At 41.5% G+C, this 26,889-nt stretch overlaps 3 protein-coding genes across 5 annotated transcripts; 2 read left to right on the forward strand and 1 right to left on the reverse strand.

Annotated features, from left to right (window-relative positions):
* The first annotated feature begins 1,735 nt into the window (after positions 1-1,735).
* slc46a1 (solute carrier family 46 member 1) lies at positions 1,736-10,520 on the forward strand. 2 transcript variants are annotated; one of them, XR_013933133.1, is made up of 7 exons: positions 1,736-2,255; positions 5,742-6,133; positions 6,278-6,756; positions 8,972-9,055; positions 9,346-9,502; positions 10,065-10,204; positions 10,410-10,520. XR_013933133.1 is itself a non-coding variant. In XM_080428014.1 (6 exons), the coding sequence occupies exons 1-6, from the start codon at positions 1,935-1,937 to the stop codon at positions 10,120-10,122; spliced, it is 1,491 nt and encodes a 496-aa protein (XP_080284140.1). In that variant the 5' UTR covers positions 1,736-1,934; the 3' UTR covers positions 10,123-10,259. The 2 variants fall into 2 exon arrangements, 1 of the variants encoding a protein (XP_080284140.1); XM_080428014.1 differs by lacking the exon at positions 10,410-10,520 and having other exon boundaries at positions 10,065-10,259.
* A 2,384-nt stretch (positions 10,521-12,904) lies between these two features.
* Positions 12,905-21,041, reverse strand: sarm1 (sterile alpha and TIR motif containing 1). 2 transcript variants are annotated; one of them, XM_080428012.1, is made up of 9 exons: positions 20,939-21,041; positions 19,752-20,269; positions 18,316-18,934; positions 17,791-18,003; positions 17,591-17,682; positions 17,137-17,463; positions 15,991-16,180; positions 13,370-13,491; positions 12,905-13,041 (listed from the first exon to the last, which is right to left on the reverse strand). In XM_080428012.1, exons 2-9 carry the CDS (start codon positions 20,225-20,227, stop codon positions 12,933-12,935), a joined length of 2,148 nt encoding a protein of 715 aa, XP_080284138.1. In that variant the 5' UTR covers positions 20,228-20,269; positions 20,939-21,041; the 3' UTR covers positions 12,905-12,932. The 2 variants fall into 2 exon arrangements, with proteins under 2 accessions (XP_080284138.1, XP_080284137.1); XM_080428011.1 differs by having other exon boundaries at positions 19,752-20,990.
* Positions 21,042-22,878: 1,837 nt separating this feature from the next.
* Positions 22,879-26,826, forward strand: vtna (vitronectin a). Its single transcript, XM_080429178.1, has 7 exons — positions 22,879-23,041; positions 23,240-23,755; positions 23,948-24,087; positions 24,213-24,369; positions 24,696-24,851; positions 25,579-26,109; positions 26,320-26,826. The coding sequence occupies exons 1-7, from the start codon at positions 22,930-22,932 to the stop codon at positions 26,436-26,438; spliced, it is 1,731 nt and encodes a 576-aa protein (XP_080285304.1). The 5' UTR covers positions 22,879-22,929; the 3' UTR covers positions 26,439-26,826.
* The last annotated feature ends 63 nt before the right edge of the window (positions 26,827-26,889 follow it).

The following is a 26,889-nucleotide window of genomic DNA, read 5'->3' on the forward strand; positions in this document are numbered from 1 at the left end:
CGGATGAAATCAGCAGTGCTCCTCTCCAAAAGTTTAACTATGCATACCGAGCGGATATTTTTCCAAAAGCCTGCATATAGTTTGCCTATCTGCAGTCATTGTCTCCGTCAGGCCAAAGGCGTGGCACTGGCAGAGGCCATGTTTTGCACCCCCCCCCGTGTTCGTCCTACCGCCTGTCTGTGAGCAGCTAATCTACTGCACTGTTGGGCCGGTCGCAGCGAAACTGTGCACGCTCCCTGGATGCCAGAGTAGAACCTCTGCCCCGAATTTTTCAGATCAGCCTGTTATAGTTCCACCAGGAGGTCGATTTGTGCAAAACTCTTTTTTTTTTATATTACTCCTACAGATTTTTTTCCAAACATCACGCAAATCTGTACACAGTATCTCTATAGTCATTAAACCAAATGGGTCTTTAAGATTTTTCATATTCCCTCCTGATTGGCTAAGATTGGCTTCCAAAGTTTGCAGGAGTGCTCCGTTTTGAACAAAATGCCTAAAAAAATAAAAACAGTGTGCGATTACCGTGAAATTTTGCACGCACATTCCCACTAGGCCGAGGATGATTAAATCTTCAAATCAGCCTCATGGTGTCGCTGATTTGTGTTTTTACCTATAACTGCACCGATCTGTGTAAAACTTTGTACACACTTCGCACTCCCTAGAGGCCAAGGAAAAACCTTTGCCCTGCATTTTTCACATCTGCCTTTTACAGTGCCACAGTACAAGCCCAGTACCTTTGCCCAGATGGGGGACACCATGTGCACGCAGCTCTAGCAGAAAGGTCTGTAAAACAATTACTTTTATATTACTCCTTCAGATTTTATCCAAATTTCACGCAAATCGGTCCAGATGATCTCTATAGTCATGTGATCAAGAGTCAAGACTAATCTGTTTGATTTTCATATTCCATCCTGATTGGCTAAGATTGACATCTAAAGTTTGCAGGAGTGACCCGTTTTGAACAAAATGCCTCAAATCATGAACACAGCGTCCGATTGCGGTGAAACTTTACTATGTTGAGGATTGAGGAACAAATGCCACCCTTTTAACATTGCCCTATTATAGCACCACCATGGGGCTGATTTTTGCTAAACACATTTCTTTATATTACTCCTACAGATTTTGCTCAAACATCACGCAAATCGGTACACATAATCTCTATAGTCATGTGATCAAGACGGATCTGTCCTATTCTTCATATTCCATCAACATTGCTGGCCCACAATAACCTGCCTGACCTGGCGGAGACCTGTGCTTCGAGGAGCACTTTTTCTAGTTCATCTTTCCGTTCCCACAACAATATAGACAAAATTAGCATATTTTGGGCATATTTACGAATGGTGATTAATCATAATTAATCACAGCTAAACTGTGATTAATCCGATTAAAGTTTTTTATCTTTTGAAAGCCCTAATATATGTATACAGACAGACAGACAGACAGACAGACAGACAGACACACAAGGTATGAAGTAACTGTTTCAGCAGGTGGCATTGCTCTGCCATTACAGAGGGGATTACTGGGCCCTAAAAAGCAATGACAGCTTCGTTTTCAGTAAAAATGCGTTTAAATAGTATCTAAATCGATTGCCTGCATTTAACCCTAAATAAGACCAGAAGACAAATCTCCATCTATACTCCTAAAAACATTTTTACACAAAGAGTTGTGATTTATATTCAAAGTGCAGTTCATACCTTTGCCCAGATGGGGGACACCCACACCCTGCGCACGCAGCTCTAGCAGAAAAGTGTCAAGAAACTTCGTCTGCTAGGAATCAGAAACAGGCAACACAGCAAAACATAAATACAGTAGGAGCTAGAAAATGATTTGCGTAAGACATAACAGTACGGTAAAGCAAGTAGTCTTAAACGTTAGTGTCTGTTAGTGACTGTTGAACTACTGTATAACCATACAGTCAATATTTGAGCTTGACAATGGAATACCTGGACACCACCGCAATCCTTCCCGAGGATTCACTTTCCTCTACAACTACAGACGAACAAATGCCGTCAAATAATGGCCATAAAGAAGAGGCTGACATAATAAGTAGCAGTCGCTTCAGACTACCGCCGTTCTCGAGTCCTCTGTCGGTGACAGTGGAGCCGGTGTTGTTTCTGTCCATGTTCTCTCTGTCTCTGCAGGCTCCTCTGTCCACACAGTATCTGTGGGAGAGGATCAGTGAAGACCTGGGTTACAATGGAACTAAGGGTGGGGGGTGCGGTAATTCATCAGCAGACCCCGACCCACTGCTAAAGGTACGTCGTTTGAATGATCAATGTGTCATCATAGTTTAAAATTAGGATCCGTAAAGCGTCGAGAGCAATTGCGCCGATTAAGCCTGTTAATAACTAGTTACTCCAGTAGCTATGACTGCATTCATGGATGAACTTCAACCTAGTGTTTGCACTTTCTCCCTTTTTGGCCTGTTCATCTACATAAACGTTCAGATTTCAAATATAAAGTGCATAACCCATGGCCACGCATGTTACAATTATGTACGGACCCTCAGAAGTACCCGTATCTTCCATATTGTTCAATAAAAAGCATTTTTTTGCTTTCAACTACGCGACCCTATCGGTTGGGAGGCTGTATTACACTCTAATACATTAACTATGAGAAAATGTTCACCAATCGGATTAAAATGCTTTTTATTGAACAATATGGAAGATACGGGTACTTCTCAGGGCCCGTATATAATTGTAACATCCGTAGCCATGGGTTAAGCACTTTATATTTGAAATCTGAACGTTTATGTAGATGCACGGTCCAAAAAGGGAGAAAGTGCAAACACCAGGTTGAAGTACATCCATGACGGTCGTGACAGACTACCGTCGTGTGATCCATGGCTAGTCAACTAGTACTTCTACTGTAGTTCTAGTAGGCTAAAGTACTTGACTTTAAGTAACAATTTGTGGGCACTTTGGACAAAAATGTGCAGTAGTCCGTCAGAGCCAGTGAAAACAATGTACAGATCATGATAGTTTAATGAGTTGTTGTTGTTGTTGTGTGTGTCATATAATTCCTAAGTATGAGTTATCAGTTGTGGCATATCTTCACCTACTCACAACTTGTTGACCATTGAGCTATGACCTCTGACCTGTCAAGTGGTTGTGGATCGGAACCTGCGTTTGACTTCCGGTTGTCAAAATAAAAGTAAGGTTGACAAACAATGTCAAGTTTTATTTTATTTCATTTATTGATTTTTATTGATTCAATAAAAAAATTATAGATGAAAAAACAGTGGTGATCCTTCCAGGATTTTATCGGGAACACAAATGTCATTTTTGTACCCTAAAAGTAATTTTTGATGGGACCATGTTTGCTCCAAACATAAAGCCTTATTTTTTTTTAAAAGGAGGAAAAGAAAAAAGTTGTAGGTTTACTAATGAGACAACTGTGTTACCTAATATTCCTCAATCTGAAATAACCACATTTTCCAGCTACCGACTTACTGTAAAAAAAAAAAAAAAAAGAAAGAAAGAAAAAACATCTCATTAAAAATATCCACAAGTTTCCGAGGGCATTGTGGGCATCACTTCCTGTCGATTTGATCAGATTTCAGCCAAAAGGGAAATAGCAAGAGTCACTATCTCCGGTTTACTTCCCGTTTCTGCGTGACGTAGGCGGACGCCTTTTTAGGAGACAGGAAGCAGGTTGGAGTCTATTGATTCCAATGGGAGAGTGAACGTGAACACAGCTTCTGAACCATTCTTTAGCTCCATGGTTACTGAACTAAATATTGGACCCGATCGTCACAAGACACACAATATTTACAAGATTTTCATACTAAAATGGCTTTTTTTAGAGAAACAAATCAGGAGAAAATCTACTTTGTTATCGACCTTTCTCTATCCCTGCAACACACTCTCGCAAGATTTGGGAAGATATTTGAAGAGTCCATCTGCAGTCTGACGGACGAGACATAGAGGGCTCTGTACCTTATTTTTAACTCTATGCTCTGTCCCCATAAGATGTTCTAAAAACGGATAAACTGAGATTCTATATGTGAATATAGTATGAAAATATGGACATATTCAAAATTAAATAAAATATGTGTTCCAAATAATGCTCAATACTATAATTTTCCAGGGGGCACGGTGGCACAGTCGGTAGTGCTGTCGCCTCACAGCTAGAAGGTCCTGGGTTTGATTCCCGCAGGGGACGCTGTGGGCGCTGGGGGTGTGTTCTCTCCTCCGCGTCATCAGTGCCCTCACAAAAACATGCAGTAGTCCTGGTCACTATACTGCCTCCCCCTGGCCAGCCGGGGCGCCTGATGGAGGGGAAGGGAACTGGTTGGAATAACGTGTTCCTTCCACGCGCTACGTCCAACCAGGGAAACTCTCCCCTGTCAGGTGACAAGAAGGTCAGTTGGCTCTCATGCATTGAAGGAGGCATGAGCTCGGCCCTGGCCTCCCTAGGTTGGCGGAGGGAAGGTAGTGCCCAGGATTACATAGATAATTGGCACTGGGTGTAAAAAATAGGGTTGCAAAATCGTGGGATAAAAATGTAAAGTAAAAATAAAAAATAATATAATTTTCCATTATTAACTGTCTTGGTTGATGGGATATGATTTGGGAATCATGCCATTTTGCTAAACATTCATGCTAAACACACTATAGTCTATAGTGGTAAAAATATATACCTTATAAATAAAAGGCCCTGCTACAATGTTGAGCAGAAACAGGAGCACATCTAGCATAAGATTGAATAATACGTGTGTGTTTGTAGGGGGAATTTTATGGGTTTCTTAAAAAGCATCTTTGCCAATAACAGTGCACTTTCAAGCATGTAAAGCATTTATTTTCTTTAATGAATAAATACACAAATGCACCTCCACATGATGTTGTCAGCCAGGGAGAGGGGAGGGGGAGGGTGGTGTGATGGTCGGGGGAGAAGCAAACCATGCCTACTTAGGAGACCATTTGTAGGATTTGTGTACTACTTCGCCTCTAGTGGCTCCAATTGAGATCGTGTATCTTCCTATATTAACAATCTTTGGTTTCAGTGATCACATCGACAGGAAGTGATGCCCACAATGCCCTAGGAAACTTGTGGATATATTCTACAAGCTATGGTTCAAAAGGCCAAAAAGTAAAGTGGTGGGTTACAGCACCACCATGAGGTCGATCAGTGTAATTTTCTTTTGGACAGTTAGGGGTTGAGCCTTACAATACACCTCTCTAAGTGTGGTAACTTAACTATAACTCTTACCGTTTCTGATTTAGAGCTGTTGTATAGAAACCGACACATTTTACCATACACACATGATTCACACACATGATTCTCGATGAAATTGGTTGATTTGGCCTAATGTGTATGTGCAGCGGAAACATTGAGGAGTAGCATGCCTTTCATGCAACCACACTAAATAATCACAAAACTTGCAACATACAGTATTATTTGTCACCTATGTCTTTATTTTAAAATGTGCTGACCGGAAGTCCAACGCTTAAGATCACTTGACATGACACAGATTAAGCTGGCTTGATGGAGCTCTCACAATGTGCATCAGTGGTGGAGGAATAAGGGATTCCAGCCACACTGGTAGTGCTAAGAATAACTTTTATTGGCAAAATCACCTATTTTTATTTGCAGAGGAAAGTTATTATTTTCTTAGTACTGCAATTGAGGTTAAACAGAGTAACAGACTCTCTCAGAGTTAAATGAACACAGGAATGTATTGTATAGTTGTGTGAGTGAGGAGAAGACTTACTATAGATCACACTTTCCTTTTTCCCCAGGAGGTGGAAACCTGGACGGCTCACTGGAACCTGTACATCAACCTGGGGGGCTTTGCCGTGGGGTTGATGGTGGTGACTCTACTGGGTTCCTGGAGTGACCAGGCGGGTCGCAGGCCCGTACTCATCATCCCCAGCCTGGGCCTCGCCCTTCAAACAGCGGTCTACCTCGTGGTAATGTACCTGAAGCTGCCGGTGGCCTACTTCCTCTTGGGCAGACTTTTTAGTGGCCTTTTAGGTGACTTCAACAGCATCCTGGCTGGCTGCTTTGCATATGTGGCCGATACCAGTGACAGAGAGTCCCGTACCTTCAGGGTGGCAGTGCTGGAGGCTTGCCTGGGCATCGCAGGCATGCTGGCTAGCATCATTGGAGGGCAGTGGCGTCGTGCACAGGGGTATTATATGGTTATTAATGATCAAGTTTGCTATAACATCTCTGTAATTTCCAGTCACCTAATGCTCACTCCACTCAAAATGTAAAACAGACCACAATGTTTCTATTATTTATGCTTTTTCTATGTTTGTATTTCTCGATTTAGATACATCAATCCATTCTGGCTGGCGCTGGCCACCAACCTGGCTGCAGCTCTTTATGCATATCTGTTTGTGCCCGAGTCTGTCCTCCCAGACCCCAGTGCCCGGCTCCTCACCACTCGCCACCACCGTGCCATCTACAGCCTCTACTCCACAGGGGGTGCCACCAGTGAGGGCGACGGGACATTTCGGAGGAGAAAGCTATGGCTGTACACGCTGTGCTTCTTTGTGGTGGTGACGGTTCACTTTGGCAGCCGGGAGCTGTACGTGTTGTATGAACTGAGCACACCGCTGTGCTGGGGTCCAGGCCTCATAGGCTACGGCTCGGCGGCTCAGCACCTGGCCTATGTGAGCAGTCTGTTGGGACTGAAGGTCATGCAGCGCTGCTTGAAGGACGCCTGGGTGGCCCTAGCGGGTCTGGTCTCCAACGTGGCCGGGCTGCTGGTCATCTCTGTGGCTGACACCACCCAGCTCATGTTCACAGGTGAGAGAAACTTACGGGAGTTAACTACTTGAATCGTTGTGTTGTGAGCTTGCAGAATGGCTTCTACACAAAAAATTGATTTTGTGTAGAAGGAAACAAAAGCAGACCAGAGCCAACTCAGGTCAGTTTTATTACTAAGTCTGAAGGGTTTAAGTGGTTACTGTCCACACTTTGCACCATTTTGTTGTTAGTTGATTGGCCTGGTTAAACAATGGTTCACCAGTTTTCCAACAACACTAATACAAAGTCATTTAAACAGCAGTTTTGAGAGGGCATTCTTAGTATAATGATATAACAGTTCATGTGGTTTAACCTCTTAACCGTGATGCAATGTGCTGTGAGCCTGTAAATACTCTGTCTTTGAGATTTAAAGTTATGATGATGCCGGTGTGCAGTACCCATTATCATCATGATGTCAGCACAATTACGTCATATTGATGACTTCAGGGATCTCCATACTGTATATGCATAAAAGGGACCCAGACATACAGACAGACAGACAGACAGCTACAGAAATCTAATAGGTATTGCTACGTCTCTATCCTGATTGCCATGAGAAGAAGCCATTATAGCCAGCACATGGAGATGGCAGACGAAATGGAAAGTCAAAAGAGAAGATTAAATAAATTTGTATCTGAGCAGACAGACTGGGGATGCATTGGCTGGACAATAATCATCCTCCCTGGCCTCTTTAATCTGTGCCTCTATCCCCTCTCCATCTGGTTTTGTTTCACAATTGTGCACGAGTATGAGTGCACAAGTATGAGCGTACTGTCATTTTCAGATTGGGATGCATCACAGACGGGGCCATTTTTTTTGCCTTTCACTGATTCCATTCTTAAAATGTTATTTATAGCCATGTATTCATGTTCTACCTACCTTAATTGTATTCACTTGGTGTCCCAGGTCCTTGATTTGACATCAAGGACCTCAGGTGAATGCAGTCAACTTCCTGGTATAGAATACCAGCAGTACCAGAACCCCATCTTAGGAACTAGAATTACTGCTGAGTCACTAACCTGTGGGACAATGAATCACATCCATCTTTGGTGCAGCTTATTATCAAGGAAATGACCAATGGTCTTCTCTTATCTGTCCATCTATTAGATATGACCACTACACACACACACATACACACACCATTCTCAGGATCACATGCTCTCACCTACACTTGCACACACATGGCAGAATGCATGTACTCCCACTCAGAAATGTTACTGCAGTTATGAGTGAGTACACACACAATTAACCTTGGGGTACATCCCCAGTCACTAGGTGGGGCTGATGGCCCATGTGTGTGTGTGTGTGTGTGTGTGTGTGTGGGTGTGTGGGGGGGGGGGGGGGGGGTGCGGGGGGGAATATGTGTCTAATTTCAATTAATTTGTATTATACTGCCAATTAAATGTTACTATAGTGCCAACTGCCAAATCACAAGTTGTCTCGAGGCACTTTACATACCAGAGCGGAGATCATCTGCTCTACATTTTGATGTGGTATACTGTACAGTATGTGTATGTACTAACTAGATGCATGCATGTGCGATAAAGTCGACCACTGCAGACGCTAGTTCTTTACAAAGAAGACAGGAAATATGACATTTAAGTGTGAGTAGGAGGAGGTGTGGTGGTAACACACACACACACACACACACACGTGCGCGCACACACACACACACACACACACACACACACACACACACACACACACACACACACACACACACACACACACACACACACACACAGTGACATCACTGACCTCAGAAGACAAGTGTGATGATGTGTGGAAAAACAAGATCACACAACAGGAAGCTCAAACCCAAATACATGATCGTGGCGTTGAATTATAGTGTTGCCTTAGAATGTACAAGTGACACATCAGAAAGTAGACACTTTCTCACAGGTTGAACTTTATCACATTTGTTATCGTCTTAATTTGACAACTGGCATTAGTCACAAGAATTTTACTTTGCAACATGATCCACGATCAAACATAATTGAATAAGTTAAACATAATATGATAGAGTAAAACCCTGATAACCAAAGGTCACTAATATGCTACAGTACTTGTTTGGATTTTGGAGAACCAGTGGTTGCACAGTACAAATGTTGTGACTAATATTAATTAGCATTGAGAGAAGTGGCTTAAACCTCAGGTCTAAGCAATACTGTCTATAATTATGTTGAAAGTGAGTAACTGATTTGGCTCTCACCAGGCTATGGGCTGTATTTTCTCGCCATGGCTTCCACTCCTGTCATCAGGTCCAAGTTATCCAAGCTGGTGGGCCCATCAGAACAAGGTCAGTCACTGGTCAAAAGGAGCTCACATACTGTACTTCATCTATACATCATACTGCATTGGTTACATACTGTACATTAGTTGGCATGCTGTTGTAATAGCATTGAATATTTTCATTTTGTTGTCAAAATAACTTTTGTAGGTCAGTATTTATTCTGTGTTTAAATAATTTGTACATGCCTTTTGACGGAAGTAAAATCCTTTCAAAAATGATTTTGAAATACAATTATTTTTCAAAAATGTTCAGTAACTTATATGGTTGCATTATTTGTATGTTGATGTGTGTTCCAGGTGCCCTGTTTGCCTCAGTAGCCTGTGTGGAGGGGCTGTGTTCTCTGGTAGCCAGTGGCCTCTTCAACTCTCTCTACCCAGCCACATTGCACTTCATGAAGGGATTCCCCTTCCTTTTTGCTGCCATCCTCCTTTTTATCCCTGCTGTAGTCATTGGGTGAGTTTTCCCATTACTCAAGTAGAAGTATGGTTATTGAAGAACAAAAGTTGCTCTTTTGAATACTATTTAGTATGGCCAGCTTTGAGGGCTAATGTGGCATCCTGACTGTAAATATCTCAGTCCCACTCCAATGCAGTAACACTCTGCTCTCTTTTCTTTATAAGAAAGCTGTCTAAAAAATTGTCTTATGAAGGTAAATATGTAAGCAAAGCCAACTTAAACGGAATATCATCCTGATTGTGTCATAACAGCATAGCTGTAGGCTAGAGTGTTATTCTTGCCTATCCAAAAGTAGTTGAGTACAATGATAATGACAAAGATACTCAATTCCATTAATAAGAGTGCTCGTAATTAGTTACTTTCCACCTTGCCTATAATGTGGCTAAATACCTAAGAACAGTATTTTCCATTTTACATGTTTTACATGTTTGACTGCTTACCATGTTGTTTGTTGACTAGGGTTCATGCCATTTACTCCAATCTTGCATTTTTGTACAGTAAGTCACTCCAGATAAGAGCATCTGCTAAATGCCTAAATAGAAAATTGTTATCTGTCTAGGACCTTGGCGTTTCAAGACCAGAGGAGAGACCTCAGAGATGATTCTACAGAGTCCTGACCTGACACCCAAGTGCCATAGCCTTACAGATGGTGATGGTTTAGCCTGGTATCAGGCTAGTAAACCTTAGCACCTACAGTATCAAAGGGATCAGTCTTTTTTTTATACTTACATTTTTATCCCACGATTTTTTTACACCCAGTGCCAATTGTCTATGTAATCCTGGGCACTACACTCCCTCTGCCAACCTAGGGAGGCCAGGGCCGAGCTCATGCCTCCTTCAATGCATGAGAGCCAACTGACCTTCTTATCACCTGACAGGGGAGAGTTTCCCTGGTTGGACGTAGCAAAGGGATCAGTCTTGTGTATTTCTAACTCTGGGACAAACCTTTCACCTACTGTAGGTAGAATGATGGGTTAGAGATGATAGTTATTAGCCAGCAGCATAAATTTGATACTCACACCACTCAAACCAAAAGGTGCAAGAACAAAGGAACCATTACTGAGAAAAATGTGTCAAATGTTTTGCTGGTGTGCCAAATTGCTAACTAAAATCATAGCTATCCCTTAATGATGATGATTATGCACAATGGTGATTGATTCATTAACTGTACCTTGCATTGGGCAAAGTTCTGTGCAGCTTCTAATTGTTTATTACAGACAGCTAACATTGCTCTATTAAATGAAGGTATAATAATTCCAGTATTAGAATCAAACAATAGTATTTAAAACGGAAATGTATTTGCACAAAAATTATCACTATCATTTCAGATCATAAAATCCCTGTAATACTCAATCATTGACGAAAGGCAAACAGAAACGATCTTACTCAGGAAACATGAAACTCAACACCAAATAATTATCACTGTCAGCATATAGTCGATCAGCCTTTGCCAAACGTGTCCAGGCTCAGCCATTACTAATGCTCAGCAAAATGACAGCCATGGGCTTTTATCTGCGGTCAGGGATTACTGAGTTACACCACTGTCCCCTCCATAAAACCACATGGTTTTCCCTGAATGCCAATTATGTGTCCTTCTCTCGTGCGTAGGCACACAAAACTGGATAGCCCCAGAGCACAAGGCAAGCAGAGGTCAAGCCACAGACATATGAGCACCAAAACCACTATAAAGGCGTGATCACAGGTTAAGTAGAATATAAATACATCCATTTTTTATTCATCCACATGAACAATGTGCCTCCTTGGTCTAATGGAAGAGGAAATGACTAATGCTCCAGTCAGTTAGTTAACATGAAATATTCATGAGTTACAGTTCCCAATCTTCATTAGTCTTCATTGGTCTGGTCGGAGTAAAAGGCAATAAATGTAACTGCACAGCCATTTTACAATTCAAGTTAACACAGTGCATTACAGTAAAATACGATTTTCGATATTTCTTCTTTCTGTACAACATTGATTAGAAAAGTGAACACAATATGTGCACCCGTCACACTAATAAAATGTGTACTTTTGTTGAGGTCAGAATCCCATAAAAAACAAGTCTTAATCGAAAGAGATAGTCTTTGGCATACCTCTTTATATTTAGATTATTAGGCAAGGCAGGTATTGAGGCTTGATCAAATTGAAGTGGTAGCACATGTAAATGAGCACATGCTGTATTTACAATTTGATGCAATTCATTCTGAAGAATAAGATATGAATAATTGATGTAACGTTGCAGAACACTTGTGAATTTTATTGAACCGTAAGTCGGTTGACAGTCCTGATAATCACATATTTATCTCAACAATAAAACAGAATGTGTTTTTTCTGTTACTACTGTATATTCACAGTAATTAAATGTCACATTGCGTGCACAGGCGAAACATTGCTGTTTTTTCTTTTATCAAACGACCATTCAGGTATACTGTAGTTGAGAACAGGTTTTCTTATTTCTTTATTGTCAATCAGCCAAGTAATTAGTCAACATGTGAAAACCACAAGTCACATTGTTTAGCGGTTTACCCTAAACATGTAGTACAGCATGTTCAGACAGTACATGACAAGGCCTTCTAAAATAAAGACAGATGGAATCTTAGACCAAGAGGGCTCCTTACAGGTGTGAATTCTTAACGTCAATATTTATCTATCTTTTCGAACATGAAACAAAATGTGCTTCACAAGCAAGCAGTGTTTGATACTGCACAGGTATATTTATTTTGCATTGCCTGAAGCATACTGAGGTGCTTACTTTGTAACTTTTGAAAGAAGGGCTATGATGAATATACTGTAGGTTATACCAGCTTGTACAATTGGTAATTCTTGCCTTGGAGTGGAGCCACCTGTACATCAAACCATGTCAAATCAATGTACATACTGATTGTAATGTGTGACATGAACATGAACCAACAAATCTACCAAGATGAACCGAAAACTAGAAACCACCATAAACATGGTAATGCTATTCGTGTACAACAAAGTTCTAATACATATTACTTTAATCCCAAACCTAATTTGGTCCTGTAAGATGATATAAGGCAAATAGAAATGATAGATTTCTCTTCAAAAACTATTGATCGTTTTGCAGGATGTCAATAAAGGCTGATATATCACTTTACATTTCCTGAGAAACAGAAATAGGCTTATACTGTACCTGATAGCACATACAGTATGAGGGTTAGTACATGTTTAAAACATATTACATACTGTATACATATATAGTATATATACAATTTGAAATTTAATTTTATTATTGCAGATATTGTCGATATATACTGTATCATCATTCTATCATTCTTGTAGGTAGCATCTAAATATTACTTGGATTTGTTTTTCACATGCATTGGAGCAGAGAAAATGCATTGACCAATTAAGCATTGGCCCTGTTTTATTTGGCATTATTGGCAGTTAATAGGGGGCTGAGGTCAAACTATTTCTGTGTTTGTCCTTTTGAGGCATCTTTGGAGTCCAGTCGGTCTTGGCCTTTCAGAAAGCGTAGGATCTTCTCAATGGTAGCCTCTTGATACTCATGGGACCACCTGAGTTAAGAGAAAGAGGCACAGGGACAAACCGATGGTCTGTTGTCAGATGCAAAGTATTCAACCGAGTGCAAAGAAAACAATGTAATGCTACAAAGGAACTACGATAGCAGGTAAACATCAAACCTAGGCTAGCATCTGTCTAAAAATGCTATCTAAATAACAAAGTACAAGACATGGTCAATATTGTGTCTATACTGTACATTGTCAGTACTGTGATGCCACGAAAGTAACCTGCATTGATGATTGTGCTATCCCAAACTAAACAATTGTTTGGTGAAAAATAATATTTGTTTATAAACACAGATATTAGTTTTCAGGAACTCACTTAATGCCATTGAAGTTGAGGATAGACCTCATGTCCTCTGGCAGCGACATGGGATCTGGCCATGAGAAATTATCTGTGACAGGAACAATGTTCTTCTTTCCACCCAAGGCTGTGACAATCTCCTGAAAGATTTAAAGTTTTCAGTCAGTCAAAAAATATAAACCCAGAATGTGACCTCATATAGGACGAGGTGATTGGGTTATATCCGAAACGGTGGGATCTGAAAATGAAAATGTTTTCAATGTAGTCTGAGCTCACATTTCAGAGGTCTAATAGGACATTGTCAAAGTCTACTCCTCTGCACCGGGTTCGGATGCTGTCAATGCACTGAATGGGACATTATCACGTTTAATCAGACTATTGATCGGTCTAAGTAGGTGAGATACTGACCTACCGATGGGGCTCAGTAGGTGTTTTGTCGTTATTCTGTGGGTTGATGAAAGTTGGGGAAAACACTCACCCCAAAACATGATTTACGATTCTGTGCCTATCGGTACATAACTCGGACGGTGTGGAGTCGGCTCAAGCAAATTTCGCGACGTTCGGCACGGCAACTCGCTCGCTCGGTGGTGCCTCTCGTGGCTCAAGTTCGCTTGAAACGGCGCGCCTCCGTCACGGTCCAAAACTACTGTATACAAAACACCTACTGAGCCCCATCAGTAGGTCAGTATCTCACCTACTTCAACCAATCAATAGTCTGATTAAACTTCGGTAGGTACTAGGTCAGCATCTCACCTACTTAGACCAATCAATAGTCTGATTAAACGTGATAATGTCCCATTCAGTGCATTGACAGCATCCGAAATGGCCCTTCTGGCCGTGTTGAACAGCCTCTAGACCTTTATCCCCTGCCTCTTCTGGCCATGTTCTCCAGCCTCAGTCTGGACATTTATTCACCTGCACTATCTGCCTCTATTCTCTCTGTTTCTGTCTCTCCACTCGGCCACTCCAACATTCCATGTCACATTAGTCCCAGTTAAACGCCGCTCTACACGCCTTCATCAGCCCTGCAGTTTCCTGACCATTACTCACCACTGTCACCAGTTGTCACTTCCCTCATCAGCCTACCTCTAAAAAACTGGACAAATTCCTCTGGCCCCTTTTTGACCAAAATGATTTTGATTCTACTACCACTGGTTCCATTCAGGATTCTTGGAACCATGGTGCTATCTAGCGAACCGATCCGTGTTTCCACCAGTTTAAGCGGAACCATTGTAATTAAGAATACGTAAACAGCTGTTGATTCCCACAGCCTTCAGTTTCACAAAATAAACGTTGCACGAATATTAGAAAGAGAACCAATATTGGAAGATATTTAAGCTGTCAATCCATTTTGAATGGACATACAGTAGTGTCGTAAGTGGACATGAGGCTGATTTGTGTGTCAGACACATACGCATGAATAACTTGGCGGCGGAGCGGCTGTTTTATGTCAGCAATGAAGTTGTGACAGAATAGACCGCTTTTAAATGTATAGGCCTACAGTGTGTGACAGATTTCATTTTAATAATACATTTTATTTATTACGCAAAAACTGCTACAGGGTTTAAAAACCATGGCATGAAAAACACATTTTTACTCGTGCTTTCCACGAACTGAGGATTGGCTACCTACCCGCACCTAATACATCTAGGGCTGTCACGATTACAACATTTAAGTTAATGATTCATTAATTTTGACTAACGATTTGATTGTGTTTTTGGCATTTAACATTGGAACATAATTATGAATAATTTTTTTATTTCTGTTTGCCTTTAAGGCTTCGTAATAAAAGATTGCACAGGGCAGATATGACAAATACAGTAACTTAAGTATGCAAAGAAATTACTGCCATATTTAATAATTTTATACTTTAAAACATATTGTAAAAATAGCGTTAATAGCTGATCTACAAGCTTACAACACGTCACAGCTTGTAGATCAGCTATTCCTGCTTTTTTAAACTTTTTCAACATGGAAACGATTATGACGATTATGCAAAAATAATTGTGATTTTCTCAAATAATTGCGATTAGACGATTATGTAATAATTGTGACCTAAATACATCCCTGCACGATTAAACATGACAAGTTGTAACCTACAAAATAATCTTAAAAGAAAAACAAATGATTGACAACAAAAGTAGGCCGAGGCTACATTATTCCCTCACTGGGAAATTATAATGAAGTGAACTCACCAAAGATCTAACCAAACAGCCTCAACCAGAACAGTGCCTATCAATTGATTGTTAATAAAATATCAAATCCATAATTTTCTGTCAAAACACTCAATCAGGCGTGAGAACCAGGACGGAACCGGTTCCACGCTGGTGGAAAAGAGGTATCTGTATCTGTAGGTTCATTGTCGTCTTTTGCCTGTGAGTATGCAACCAGTATTTGTTCTTGATTCTAGATTCCATGTTTAAGATCTGTTTTCCCAGTGTGTATTCTCCTTGTGGTGTCTCAGTTGTTTTTTTCCCTTGAGCTCCCAGTTATATTTACTCCTTCTGTTCTTGTCAATAAACTGTTGTAACTCTGCTCTGCCTCTGGTCCTGCATTTGGGTCCTACGTCTCCTGACTTGCACCGTGACATGCAGGCCTGTAAAGTTAATCTGAGACACCTCAAGACTGACTGTACTGACCTTGTGTACCCAGTCCTTCATGGCAGTGTCACCCATGCACTTGTCAAGTGCGTTGGCAGACAGGACAAGGATGAAGTTTCGTGCTCGCTGTACACTCTGAATCAGTTTGTCCTCAAATTTTCCAGCCTCCAGCTTCTCCACATCTATGAAGACACTGAATCCACGCACTTGGAGGTGCACTTTCAAAAGGCTTAGGAGAGGAACGGGAATGAAAGACACAAAAAAGGTGCCTTAATACAGACAGGTAAACATATGGAAAGGATTGGCCATTTGATGAACTTTCATATTCATTGGAGGACTTTATGCAATGTATAGTAATGCATATATTTATAGTACGGGTAGTACGGGTACGGTAACCTGGTTAGCTAGTTCCATGCTCTGTATGTTTTAACTAAATAGAATTACCATGTCTGCTTATCACTTAAAAGTTAGGGTAAGTGATATTCCTTTGTTAAAATAAGTGTTAAATAACTATATGTTCTGATAGTAATGATTGCTATATAGAGTGTTTGTTTAGTAACAGGGGTCTGCCGGTCTCTCCAGCTCTTTAATAAACAGAAAATGCATTTTCAGGTCGGGATAGCAATTGTATCCAATCTGGGCGGAGAATATACAGGATAAACAAGTGAAATTGGAAGTGATGACAAAGAAATGAGCAGACAAAATTATAACTGGAACAACATAAAATTGAAGCTGATAAATGGGTACTCTCTCCTGATTGGTTGATAATATGCAACCCACCTGGAAATTTATTCTCTGTTTATTAAAGAGCTGGAGATGTGGGGGGACCCATGTTATTGAACAAACACTCTATAGCAATGAATACTATCAGACTAGTGCTTTACAAAAACTTTTTTTTGGTCCAAAGAATATGGCTTACCCTACTTAACTTAACTAGGTCATTAATCAGACTAATCAATTTTGTCAATTATAACAAAAATCTATTCAAATCTTTTGCATCGATTCGTTGAAATATGATTGTTTACCCCTAAAATCATCAAAGAACCCACGCTTCTTGATTACTCGTAAAAGTAATCTATTAATCACTAAGGATATAGTAGCCCTATTAAAACCCAGGGATGACCTCCTGTCCTAACCTTATAAGATTAACAACGATAAGGCACTTATCCTGCTTTAAGTTCAAACCTGGCCAGCTGGGAGCCTGTGGTCCTACGGTAGCTGATGAACACATCGGGGCCTGGAGGCTGAGCATCCGTGAGGCAGGGCTTGTAGGGCCTGCAATTAGCTGCCAGGATTTTTGCCCGGTGGACACCATTCTCCACATAGCAGTCACACTGGAGCTGGTGGTCAGTCACGTTCTGCACATTATTGCGATCCACTCCTGACAGAACGAGACCATAGGTATACTGCCGGAAACGGGGGTCCACATCAGCCAGCCAGTCAGCCATGTTGTTTGGGTCACATGTGGAATAGTTGGCGTAGGTCTTTAACACACGCAAGTCTCTTAGGAATCTGGAGTACCAGGAAAGAAAAGTCAGCAGACTTTTAACTTTAACAAAATGATTCCTGTGCAAATGCACCAAAAGCAGTAATCAATATTTTACTCAGATCCTGGCTTCAAAGGCTTTTTACCACACACCTCTTGCGTGAGAGGCCCGCAGTCATGCCTAGGTCCGTTTTCAGATCCTCATCAGTGATGTTCAGAAGGAGGTCTCCGTCGACCTGCAACTCCTACCATTATAAAGCATAGTATATGAATATATCATAAGATATATATGACAAGCAAAGAGATGAAGATACAGTAGATAGATCACTAATGAAATTGTATAAACCAACTACCTGGAAACGTTCACAAAAGGCACTGAAGCCTATCTGCTGCAGCCAAGTCTTCACCTCACCACTTTTCCAGTTGGGCACAGATGACAAGATACGTCTTGGCACTTCCTCACCCATCATACTCAGTGCCCGTTTGGCAAGGGAACAGGCTGTACCATTACTGTTGTACATGACAATCCTCTTTAGGCTCTGCACCGCTCCGATTTCTTGAAATATCTTGGACAGGAGGACAGATTAAAATTGGCACATTTCTACTCAATGTGACTTTGAAAAGTCACGATAAAAGCCGTGGTTAAAATTTTGTCACACATGGAAAGTCTGATTTCAGTGAATTGTCACTGAAATATATTTTAAAACCTGTTGAACCTGCATCTTAACTTGGTTTTTGTCCTTGACAATGTATTGCATATGTGTTCACTCGGTTGTAGAGTGTGACAGTTGTAGCTGTCTGTTTTACAGGTCACTCTTGGAAAAGAGACTTTTACGTGGTTAAATAAAGGATATGATGAAGTGTGAAACTGGCAGTACCTTGGTGTTACGTTGACGGGACTTGATGCTTGCCTCAACACAGAGGTAAAAAGCAGCTATGCACTTCCCCTCTAGTCTAATCCCATCCAGCAATGGCAGGAGGTGCTGCAGGTCAGCCGCTGTTCTCCCCTGCATGCTGTCAGCACTGTCCAGCAAGTTACGAGCAAACTCATCTGGGTCTAATGACGCAATAAATGGCTCCACCAACTCCAAAGTCCCAGATTTGACCACCTCCTTCTCAATTTCTCGGTTGGCAGCTAAAAGAGCTACAGCTAGGCAGGCATAGAAGCGAATGAGTTCATCCTCTTTAGAGAAAGCCAGCGGGAAAAGCCATTCAGGAGCTTGTTTCTCAATCATCAGCCGCTGGCAGCGGTGGCCTCCATACATGGCACAGTTGGCTAGGGCCACCGCACAATGGCGCAACACTGTGGGGTCTGTACCTCTGCACCAGAAAAGAAGAGTATCCATGGCGCCATTGGCAATGAGCTGTGCCGATGTTTCTTCTGTGTGTTTGAACATATGCTCCAGGATCCCTGAGACACTGCGTGCCAGCTGGGCATCTTCCTGCTCTCGGGTTAGGTTGAGGACGACCCCCAGCCCCATGCGCGCCACGTAATCTCTGGTGGAACGAGTATAGGGTATATTTATTAGGTGGAAATGCAGCTGATCATTTCCTTATAAATAAGAGCCACTGAATCATGATTCAGCAGCTCTACATATATAAGGAAATGATCACCAACACCAAATACAAGCTTTTGACTAGAGGTGTTAATAGATATTTCATTAGGCCTACTTTAGCCTTGGATCAAGACTATCATAGATGTATTTGATCGAGCCTGACTTTTATGTATCTATGATAGTCGTCTTGGGCTGCACCCCCCAATAGTCACTGGACATCCGTGTACTACTACTCCGTACATGTACTTACAAATAAAGTATTGACCCTGTAGCCCCCGATGTTAAATCGACATTAGAAACCCGTGTGCACTGTATTAGCCCGTATTTTTCAATAGATATGTGTTTTAATCCCGTCTGTGTCGGATTCTGTCGGAAGTTCCCTGTATTCCTCAATGGGCGGTAGTGACGGGGCGTATCCGGTGAAAGACAGAATTACACTAATTGTAAACAAGGACTAAACGAGGGGGGGATGGCGTTCGACCACAGACGGGATTAAAACCCATATCTATTGAAGAATACGGACTAATACATTGCACAAAGATGCCGAATGCTGAGTTAACATTTGGGGCAACCGGGTAAGCACCTTCTATTTTGCATTTGTACATGTTCGGAGAAATACGAACTTTACTGGTGAAAGTTCAGGGCACTCTGGGGGGTGCTGTGCAACCCAAGACTGTAGATAATGTAAAAAAAAATCGATAAAATACATCTATCTTGATCCAAGGCTAGGCCTACTTATGAGTTAATGCCTTACATACCTGTTCTCTGAAACCAATATCTGTTCCAGCAGTTTCGCCGATTCGTAGGTGATCTCCACCGCAGGTGTCTGCAGCAGCTGAAGGAGCAGCTCCAGACCTCCATCCAGCCGGATCCTGATGCAGATCTCCTCGGCCACCTGACGGCCAACGGTCGGCAAAACCCAGGCCTCCTCCACCAGCTGAAAGATCTCCGCGATGGCCCTGCGGGTGTCATCCAGATCCGACGTGTCTTTAGCCGACTTCAGGGTTTTGATGGAGGAGCGGAGGGCAGGCAGCGAGCTGTCCAACACGACCTGCACGTCGGCGTGGACCCCCGGCGACACGGACTTTGGGGGTTCCGCGGCGGACCCAGAGGAGCCGCTCCTGCGGGTCTGGAGCCGGCTGACATACTCTGGCACCGTGAGTCTCTCTGAGCTGAACATCGTGGACAGATGTCGATAAAGCCTCCACAGCAACACGGTTAGAGACAAGAGCATCTACTGGCTATAAGAAGAGGGCTGGTTGAGGCTGGTCCACATCTAGAAATTATGAGATTGATCCGTTATTCCGAGACACACCAACAATAACACGTATAGAGGCTTCCGTGCCCAGGGGAGTATAGATTCTATCGGGTGTAAACAACAGGACTCTACTCCTCTGTCTTGCGTCAAGTAGCCCCGATCGGCCTAGGCTGAAGTCATTAAAAGTGACGGCTGTCACGAACACACAATCGCATCATTTAACCTAATGTCATCTAGCCTATGGAAATAAGAGTATAAAGACTTCCACGTGTCGTGATCAGGTGCGCTATGATAGCAATGCGTTAAGATTGACACTTCCTCTTTTATTCAACACAGCACAGTGTGGGCACACGACAGATCAGAACCACTAAATATTCGAGTCCGCTCGGTTGAGAATGTGTGTGGATCTTGGTCCAAGGATGCCAGTAGGCTACCCCGTCCCTAACTATTACACAGCAGATTATTGTATTTTGCTAAGGAGCGGAAAAAATAGACAACAATGCAGTCCAATTGTTGTCTGCCAATCGCTTGCAGAAATTGAGGTTATCCAGACAAAGAAGACTTGTTTATCCCATCATGCTCTGCCTGAGAAACAGTTCCAATCCGCATAGATTCGGCTCTACGGTTGGTTAGTTAGACCATTAATTATTTTTTGATTTGTATTTCTCCCAAAATAGCTCATCTCACCGTGGTCAGTCAGCATCTTTATGCATCATCATCATCATCATTGGTGTTCGGACCGCCCTCTGCCTCCAGATAGAGAAACCTCTCCTCTCTCACTGCACCTCAGATGCAACAACATCCACCACAGCACCAGTGTTTAGACACAAGAGACTGTTGCCTCCTTGTGGAGCAGCAGTAGAACAGCAGAGAAGAATAAAAGACAGGAGACAACCATCCAAATGCATGTCAATTAGAATTACAAGACCTACCTACCACCCAGTGGTGTAAAGTAACTAAATACATGTACTTAAGTACAATTTTGAGGTGTTTTTACTTGAGCATTTACAATTTTCAATACTTACACTTCTACCCCACTACATCTCAGAGGAAAATATTGTACTTTTTCTCCACTACAGTTATATGAAAACTCTAGTCTAGTTAATAGTTACTGTCACGGGGCAACCTTTTCACAGTTACATAGTAGATTTTTATTATCATTACAAAACACAGTAACCACTTCAGCCGTATATATATTTCAGCCATTTGAAAATTGCAGATCTACAAGCTCACACGCTACACATTGTGAGCTTGTAGATCGACATTTTTTACTTGTGAAATGGGACATTCTGCACAATGAGTAGGCCTACTTTTGGTGCTGTAAGTATATTTTGATGCCGATACTTTTGTACTTTTACTCAAGCACATTTTTAATACGGGACTTGATACTTTTACTTAAGTAAAACGTGTGAGTACTTCTTCCATCACTGCTACCACCTGACTTGAAAGACACTTGTAGGTCCAAGGAGGCTCTTTGATCTTCTAAAGCCGGCATTGTTTTGCATTGTTCCGTCTGTGGTCTGTGTTCTGCCCTCACTGCTCCATGAGCAAGCAGCTATAATGCAGACTGGTTCTTTCTTGACAAAGTGACAGGTGTTTTGTCTTCTTTATTTTAGATGTTTCCTTCACAATGGCTGAAGAATAGAACTTAAAATGATTTTAATTAAAGCAAGATGTCACATATTATGCTGTGTAATAATGATGACACAACATGAAACATAAACAACAAAGATGTAAAAAATAAAATATAGCTGCACATTATGGCTACAATTCACTAAATGTGCTACTTGCCGTGCCAACATATTTGATAATGCTTCCGATACATACTTTTGAAAATACTTATGCTGTTTTCTGTCATCTCATTCGCATTTGCAGCAGTAGGAATATTCAAGGCAACAGGACAACACAGCCTTTCAAAATGTAATGTTTTTTTTATCCATTTTTTTCCCATCTCTCTTTTGGGAGGGGGCGTCCTGCTTTGTTTCAAGCCTAGTATGTTTTCTATTTCTATCAACCCACCCACCCCACCCCTCCTCCATTGATTTTCTACTTGAGGAGAAACTGGAGTGCAAACAAGGTTTGGGTAAACAAGAGGGTGAATGACACTTATTTCCACTGATTGGTAGCACAAGGCCCAGCATTACTCCTCTACTTACGGGACTTACACATTCACAGAGAAAGCATGAGACTGAGGCCGATGCTGCTGTTAGCTCTTCTGGCTACTGCCTTTGCTGCAGAGGGTAAGTGTAAAACTAAGGATTCATTTGATCACTGATAATGTCATTTATATGAAGTAAATATGTTTGTTGTAATAAGTAAAAAACAATTCTGTGTGCACTTTGGTCAAGTCAAGGAGGCATCCATATTGGCCAGGGAAAGTCGAGGTCTAACGAGTTTTTAAGAATGTAAAAAATGTCCCCTCCCGATTTCAATAGGTGTAGATATGAAAAGTGAAATATTGCTGGATGTACAGTATATGTATTAGCGAGGGAAAAGTAATTCATGATTTGTAAGACTTGACACAAGTGTACTGTAGGCCTATGTGCTTTGTCTGTACAAATATTATGATAACGAACAATGTAAGCCATATAGGCTACAATATTAAGTAACAACAATGCTGTGCCACAAGTTGGTTTATCTATTCTTTCCACTGTGTCTATTAATCTCCAGAGTCCTGTATGGATCGCTGTGAGAATGGATTTGATTCTCAGAAGAGCTGCCAGTGTGACTCTATGTGTAAATATTACACTAGCTGTTGCTTCGACGTTGAAACCATTTGTCGCATGAATAGTAAGAAGCTTCTTTACTAATGTGTTGATAATCCATTAACAGGCTTATAATCCCCAGTAAAGATAATGCATTGGCCATATATATTATAGTCACTAGTAACCCAGTAAAGATAATGGATTTGGTAGATATCAAAGTCACTACCCAGTGAAGATGGATAGATATTATAATCACTAATATAGCTATTTTGTTCTGTCTCAGACCGTGGGGACACATTTGTCATCGCTGAGGATGATGATGACAGCACTCCCACACCTCAAGTTGAGTCTAGTCGCCATCGGGCCCAACCCACACACCGCCCCCAACCCACACGCCACATGACCCCAGACCCAGTAACACCAGGGGCACTGGACCCTGTAACTCAGAGGGTCCTGACTACAAAGACACCAGTCATTTCACCCACACAAGCTCCCACCACACAGAAAGTGTCCATGACCCAGGTAGTAACCACTGCCCCAGAAACTACAAAGACACCAGTCATTTCACAGAGAGCTCCCACCACACAAGCTCCCACCACACAGAAAGTGTCCATGACCCAGGTAGTAACCACTGCCCCAGAAACAACAGCAACCACAGAGATAGTGACCACAGAGATAGTGACCACAGAGATACTGACCACCACAACTCCCACCCTTGACCCGGATGCTGACCTCTGTAGTGGTAGGCCTTTTGACTCCTTTACACAGGTGAAAAATGGCTCCCTCTATGCCTTCAGAGGTAAGCATGACAAAGTAAAAAAATAAATGAATGAAATAAAAAAACTTCTATCAATATTGTTCTCTGGTTTCCATTGGTGTTGAGCAGAACATGATATTGACTGAACTGACATTAAACTTATAGCAAATTTAAGTTTAAAGACATTTTAAACTAATCTTTTGTGTCACCCAATATATATATATTTTAAAAAAGGGGACTACTTCTTTGAATTGGACCAGAAGAGGGTGCTACCTGGTTATCCAAAGCTCATTAAGGATGTCTGGGGCATCAGTGGGCCGATTGATGCAGCCTTCACCCGCATGAACTGCCAAGGAAAGACCTACATCTTTAAGGTGGGAATGTGTCAATGAAGAAAAGTCTTTTCTGTCTATTTAATTTAAGTAATCTACAGGAGTTGGGTTTATCTCAGCTGTGACAAGGAAATTGTAATGCTAAAGCAAATCAAAACTGCCTACAGGGAAACAGGTACTGGAGGTTTGATGATGGTGTGCTGGATGGTGACTACCCAAGAGATATCAACGTGGGCTTTGACAAGATTCCGGATCATGTGGATGGTGCCTTTGCCCTCCCTTCCCCTGCTCACCATGCCAAAGAGAAGGTCTACTTTTTCAAAGGTACCAGCAAGTAAATGTTAAACTATTAATAATAGACATACATGATTAATAGCCCAAGCATCCCTATTCCGGGGGGAAATTCGGCGAAAATAACCGATCTACAAGTTAGCGTTGCGATCTAACTCTATGGTTGCGATGCATTGTGGGTTTGTAGATCGGCTATTTTCAGCAGAGAGATTTGGCGTAGAGCTGAAAAAGAGCGCACCAAGTACAGTGTCAACTCAGATCCGTTTTACTCAGCATAGTAAAAGTATAGTAAAACTAAGTGGTTAAGTTAATATGAAGTTATCTGCATATTATAGAATGTGTCATGTCTTCTCCACCAGCGGACCAGTATTACCTGTATGAGTTCATGCATCAGCCATCACATGAGGAGTGCATAGCTATGTCCGAGAGGTCTCCCTCCACACTCTTTAGTCGTTACATGGATGTGTACTCTAAGAACTTCTACGAGCAGCTCCTCAGTGAGCTCTTCTCTGACAGTAAGTTGTGGGTGATCTAAATTATGTGAGCATTTTGGAAGATTTTGTTGACTTCAAACCTATAGACCAATTCAACATTCTATTGTAGCTAGGAGATGTAAAAACCCATATCAGCATCCTGTCAACTGTTTACACCACTAGGAAGGCGTAGATTCAAGTAAATTGAGAATAATGTTAATAAATAAATACATTGCTTTTTTAAAAATTGCTTGCTTTAGTTTCTTGGACATTAAGATAGAAGATCAGAGAAACAGCTGTTTGCTAGGTTAAAGGTCCTTACACACCGGGGCGATTTTTTTCATGCGAATAATACGTTTTTTTTAAAAACCTTATAAAGGACGCTTGCATTGACTTTATAAGGTTTTTAAAAAAAACGTATTTATTCGCATGAAGAATTCGCCCCGGTGTGTAAGGACCTTAACAGTTGCAAACAGGAAGTTCACAAAGGTTGGAACATTACAGGATACAAGATTTTAGGATAGTTAGGCACCTGGATGATTTGCCCTGAAACATCTGAGTGTAAAGTGACCTAATTTTCCTACTTAGCGGCCCTTATGAGCGGATAAAGTTTTGGCATGGATTTAATGTAGTAAAGGTCAGAGTAAAGATGTGTGAGGAATTAAAGCAAGAGCCCCCTTACCCATACCATCTTGTGTTCAGGACAGCAGTTTTATTATTTACAGTTTGAAACAGTATATATTTTTAATTTCCATACCCTCTTCCTTAGTGCCCGGGCATAAAGATCATCATCATTTCATTAATAAGGACTGGAAGGGCATTAAGTCACCCATAAATGCTGTTCTGGCTGGCAGAATCTTTGTTGCCCCCTCAAGACCCACAGGCCGTGAAGACTACCGATATGACCCACAACGGAATCAACAATATGGCCAACAGAGGACCCAGCATTATCAACATTATGGACAGCAATGGGAACAGCAATACGGGCAGCAGTCGGGTCGTCGCAGGCAAAACCGCTCGCCTTTCTGGGAGACCATGGCAGAGCGAGGGATGAACATGGGCCAGGGCTTTGCTGATAGAGGGATGGACATGGGGCTGAGGCTGGCGGAGAGGGGCATGGAAATGGAGGGGAGACTCGGAAGGGACTGGGACGGACGACGGGATCAGGACCGGGATCAGGACAGACAGAGGGATGGTAATCGTAGAAACGATGGCAACTACGACTCTAGATATAACCCCTATGGGAACAACAGGGAACAGCAGAATTGGCCTCTACAGAGTGTGTACTTCTTCAAAGGAGGTAATGCTAATGTAATATGCAATGTAATCCTTTTGATGTACAGTATATAGTGGATAGCAAGTTCCTGGATAAATTATATTTAATTCACACACAGGTCCTTTATGAACTTTCTGTATTTGCTTTGAAACATAAGGAATAGCTGTAAATATATGTTTCAATAAAACTGGTCAAAGAGAAGAAATAAATGTCAAACTCATCTATGTTTTCCAGATAAGTATTACAGAGTGGACCTGCAGACCAAGAGAGTGGACCCTGGCAGTCCTCCATACCCCAGATCCATTGCCAAGTATTGGCTCGGCTGTTCGGACCCTATTGGGGCAGAGAAATAGTTTACATCACTCAGTGTTTACTCATTTTGAAAATGTAATGGAGGTGACAAGTATTTTACATCAGGGAGTATTGCTACTTAGATCAGCTGTAGATTTCATGACTGCATTTTTTTATAGTGATAACTAAGTCTACTGTAGTATAAACCTGCAGAATTATCATATTCAAGTGTGGCATTACTGCTTTTTAAATGTAACCTAACTGATTATTTTATTTTATTTGTATTGGAAGACCTATGAATCATACTGTACATACAGACTGTTGAGGATAAAACCATAAAGAAATCATAATCATAAATCCATATAAAATTCAGGAATTATTTTCACTGTGGTCATTATTTTCACTGTGTCAAACAAGGTGAAGACAAACTTGTGTGGCAGTTATAGCTACATTCTCAGATTGGTAGTTCATTTAATTGTTATATCCATTGTGAAGCACCTATGTAAAAGATCC

Source organism: Gymnoscopelus braueri, assembly GCF_963280865.1.
Source record: "Gymnoscopelus braueri genome assembly, chromosome: 5".
NCBI classification, from domain to species: domain Eukaryota; kingdom Metazoa; phylum Chordata; class Actinopteri; order Myctophiformes; family Myctophidae; genus Gymnoscopelus; species Gymnoscopelus braueri.

Coding starts and splice junctions, on each gene's coding strand:
- sarm1 (XM_080428012.1), bottom strand. CDS start 20,227: ATGCTCTTGTCTCTAACCGTGTTGCTGTGGAGGCTTTATCGACATCTG. Junction 17,464..17,590: donor GCGGGCCTCTCACGCAAGAG/GTGTGTGGTAAA, acceptor CTGGTACTCCAG/ATTCCTAAGAGACTTGCGTG. Junction 13,042..13,369: donor CTCAACTTCAATGGCATTAA/GTGAGTTCCTGA, acceptor CTCTTAACTCAG/GTGGTCCCATGAGTATCAAG.
- vtna (XM_080429178.1), top strand. CDS start 22,930: ATGGATCGCTGTGAGAATGGATTTGATTCTCAGAAGAGCTGCCAGTGT. Junction 23,042..23,239: donor AACCATTTGTCGCATGAATA/GTAAGAAGCTTC, acceptor GTTCTGTCTCAG/ACCGTGGGGACACATTTGTC. Junction 23,756..23,947: donor CTCCCTCTATGCCTTCAGAG/GTAAGCATGACA, acceptor ATTTTAAAAAAG/GGGACTACTTCTTTGAATTG.
- slc46a1 (XM_080428014.1), top strand. CDS start 1,935: ATGGAATACCTGGACACCACCGCAATCCTTCCCGAGGATTCACTTTCC. Junction 2,256..5,741: donor ACCCCGACCCACTGCTAAAG/GTACGTCGTTTG, acceptor CTTTTTCCCCAG/GAGGTGGAAACCTGGACGGC. Junction 6,757..8,971: donor CACCCAGCTCATGTTCACAG/GTGAGAGAAACT, acceptor GGCTCTCACCAG/GCTATGGGCTGTATTTTCTC.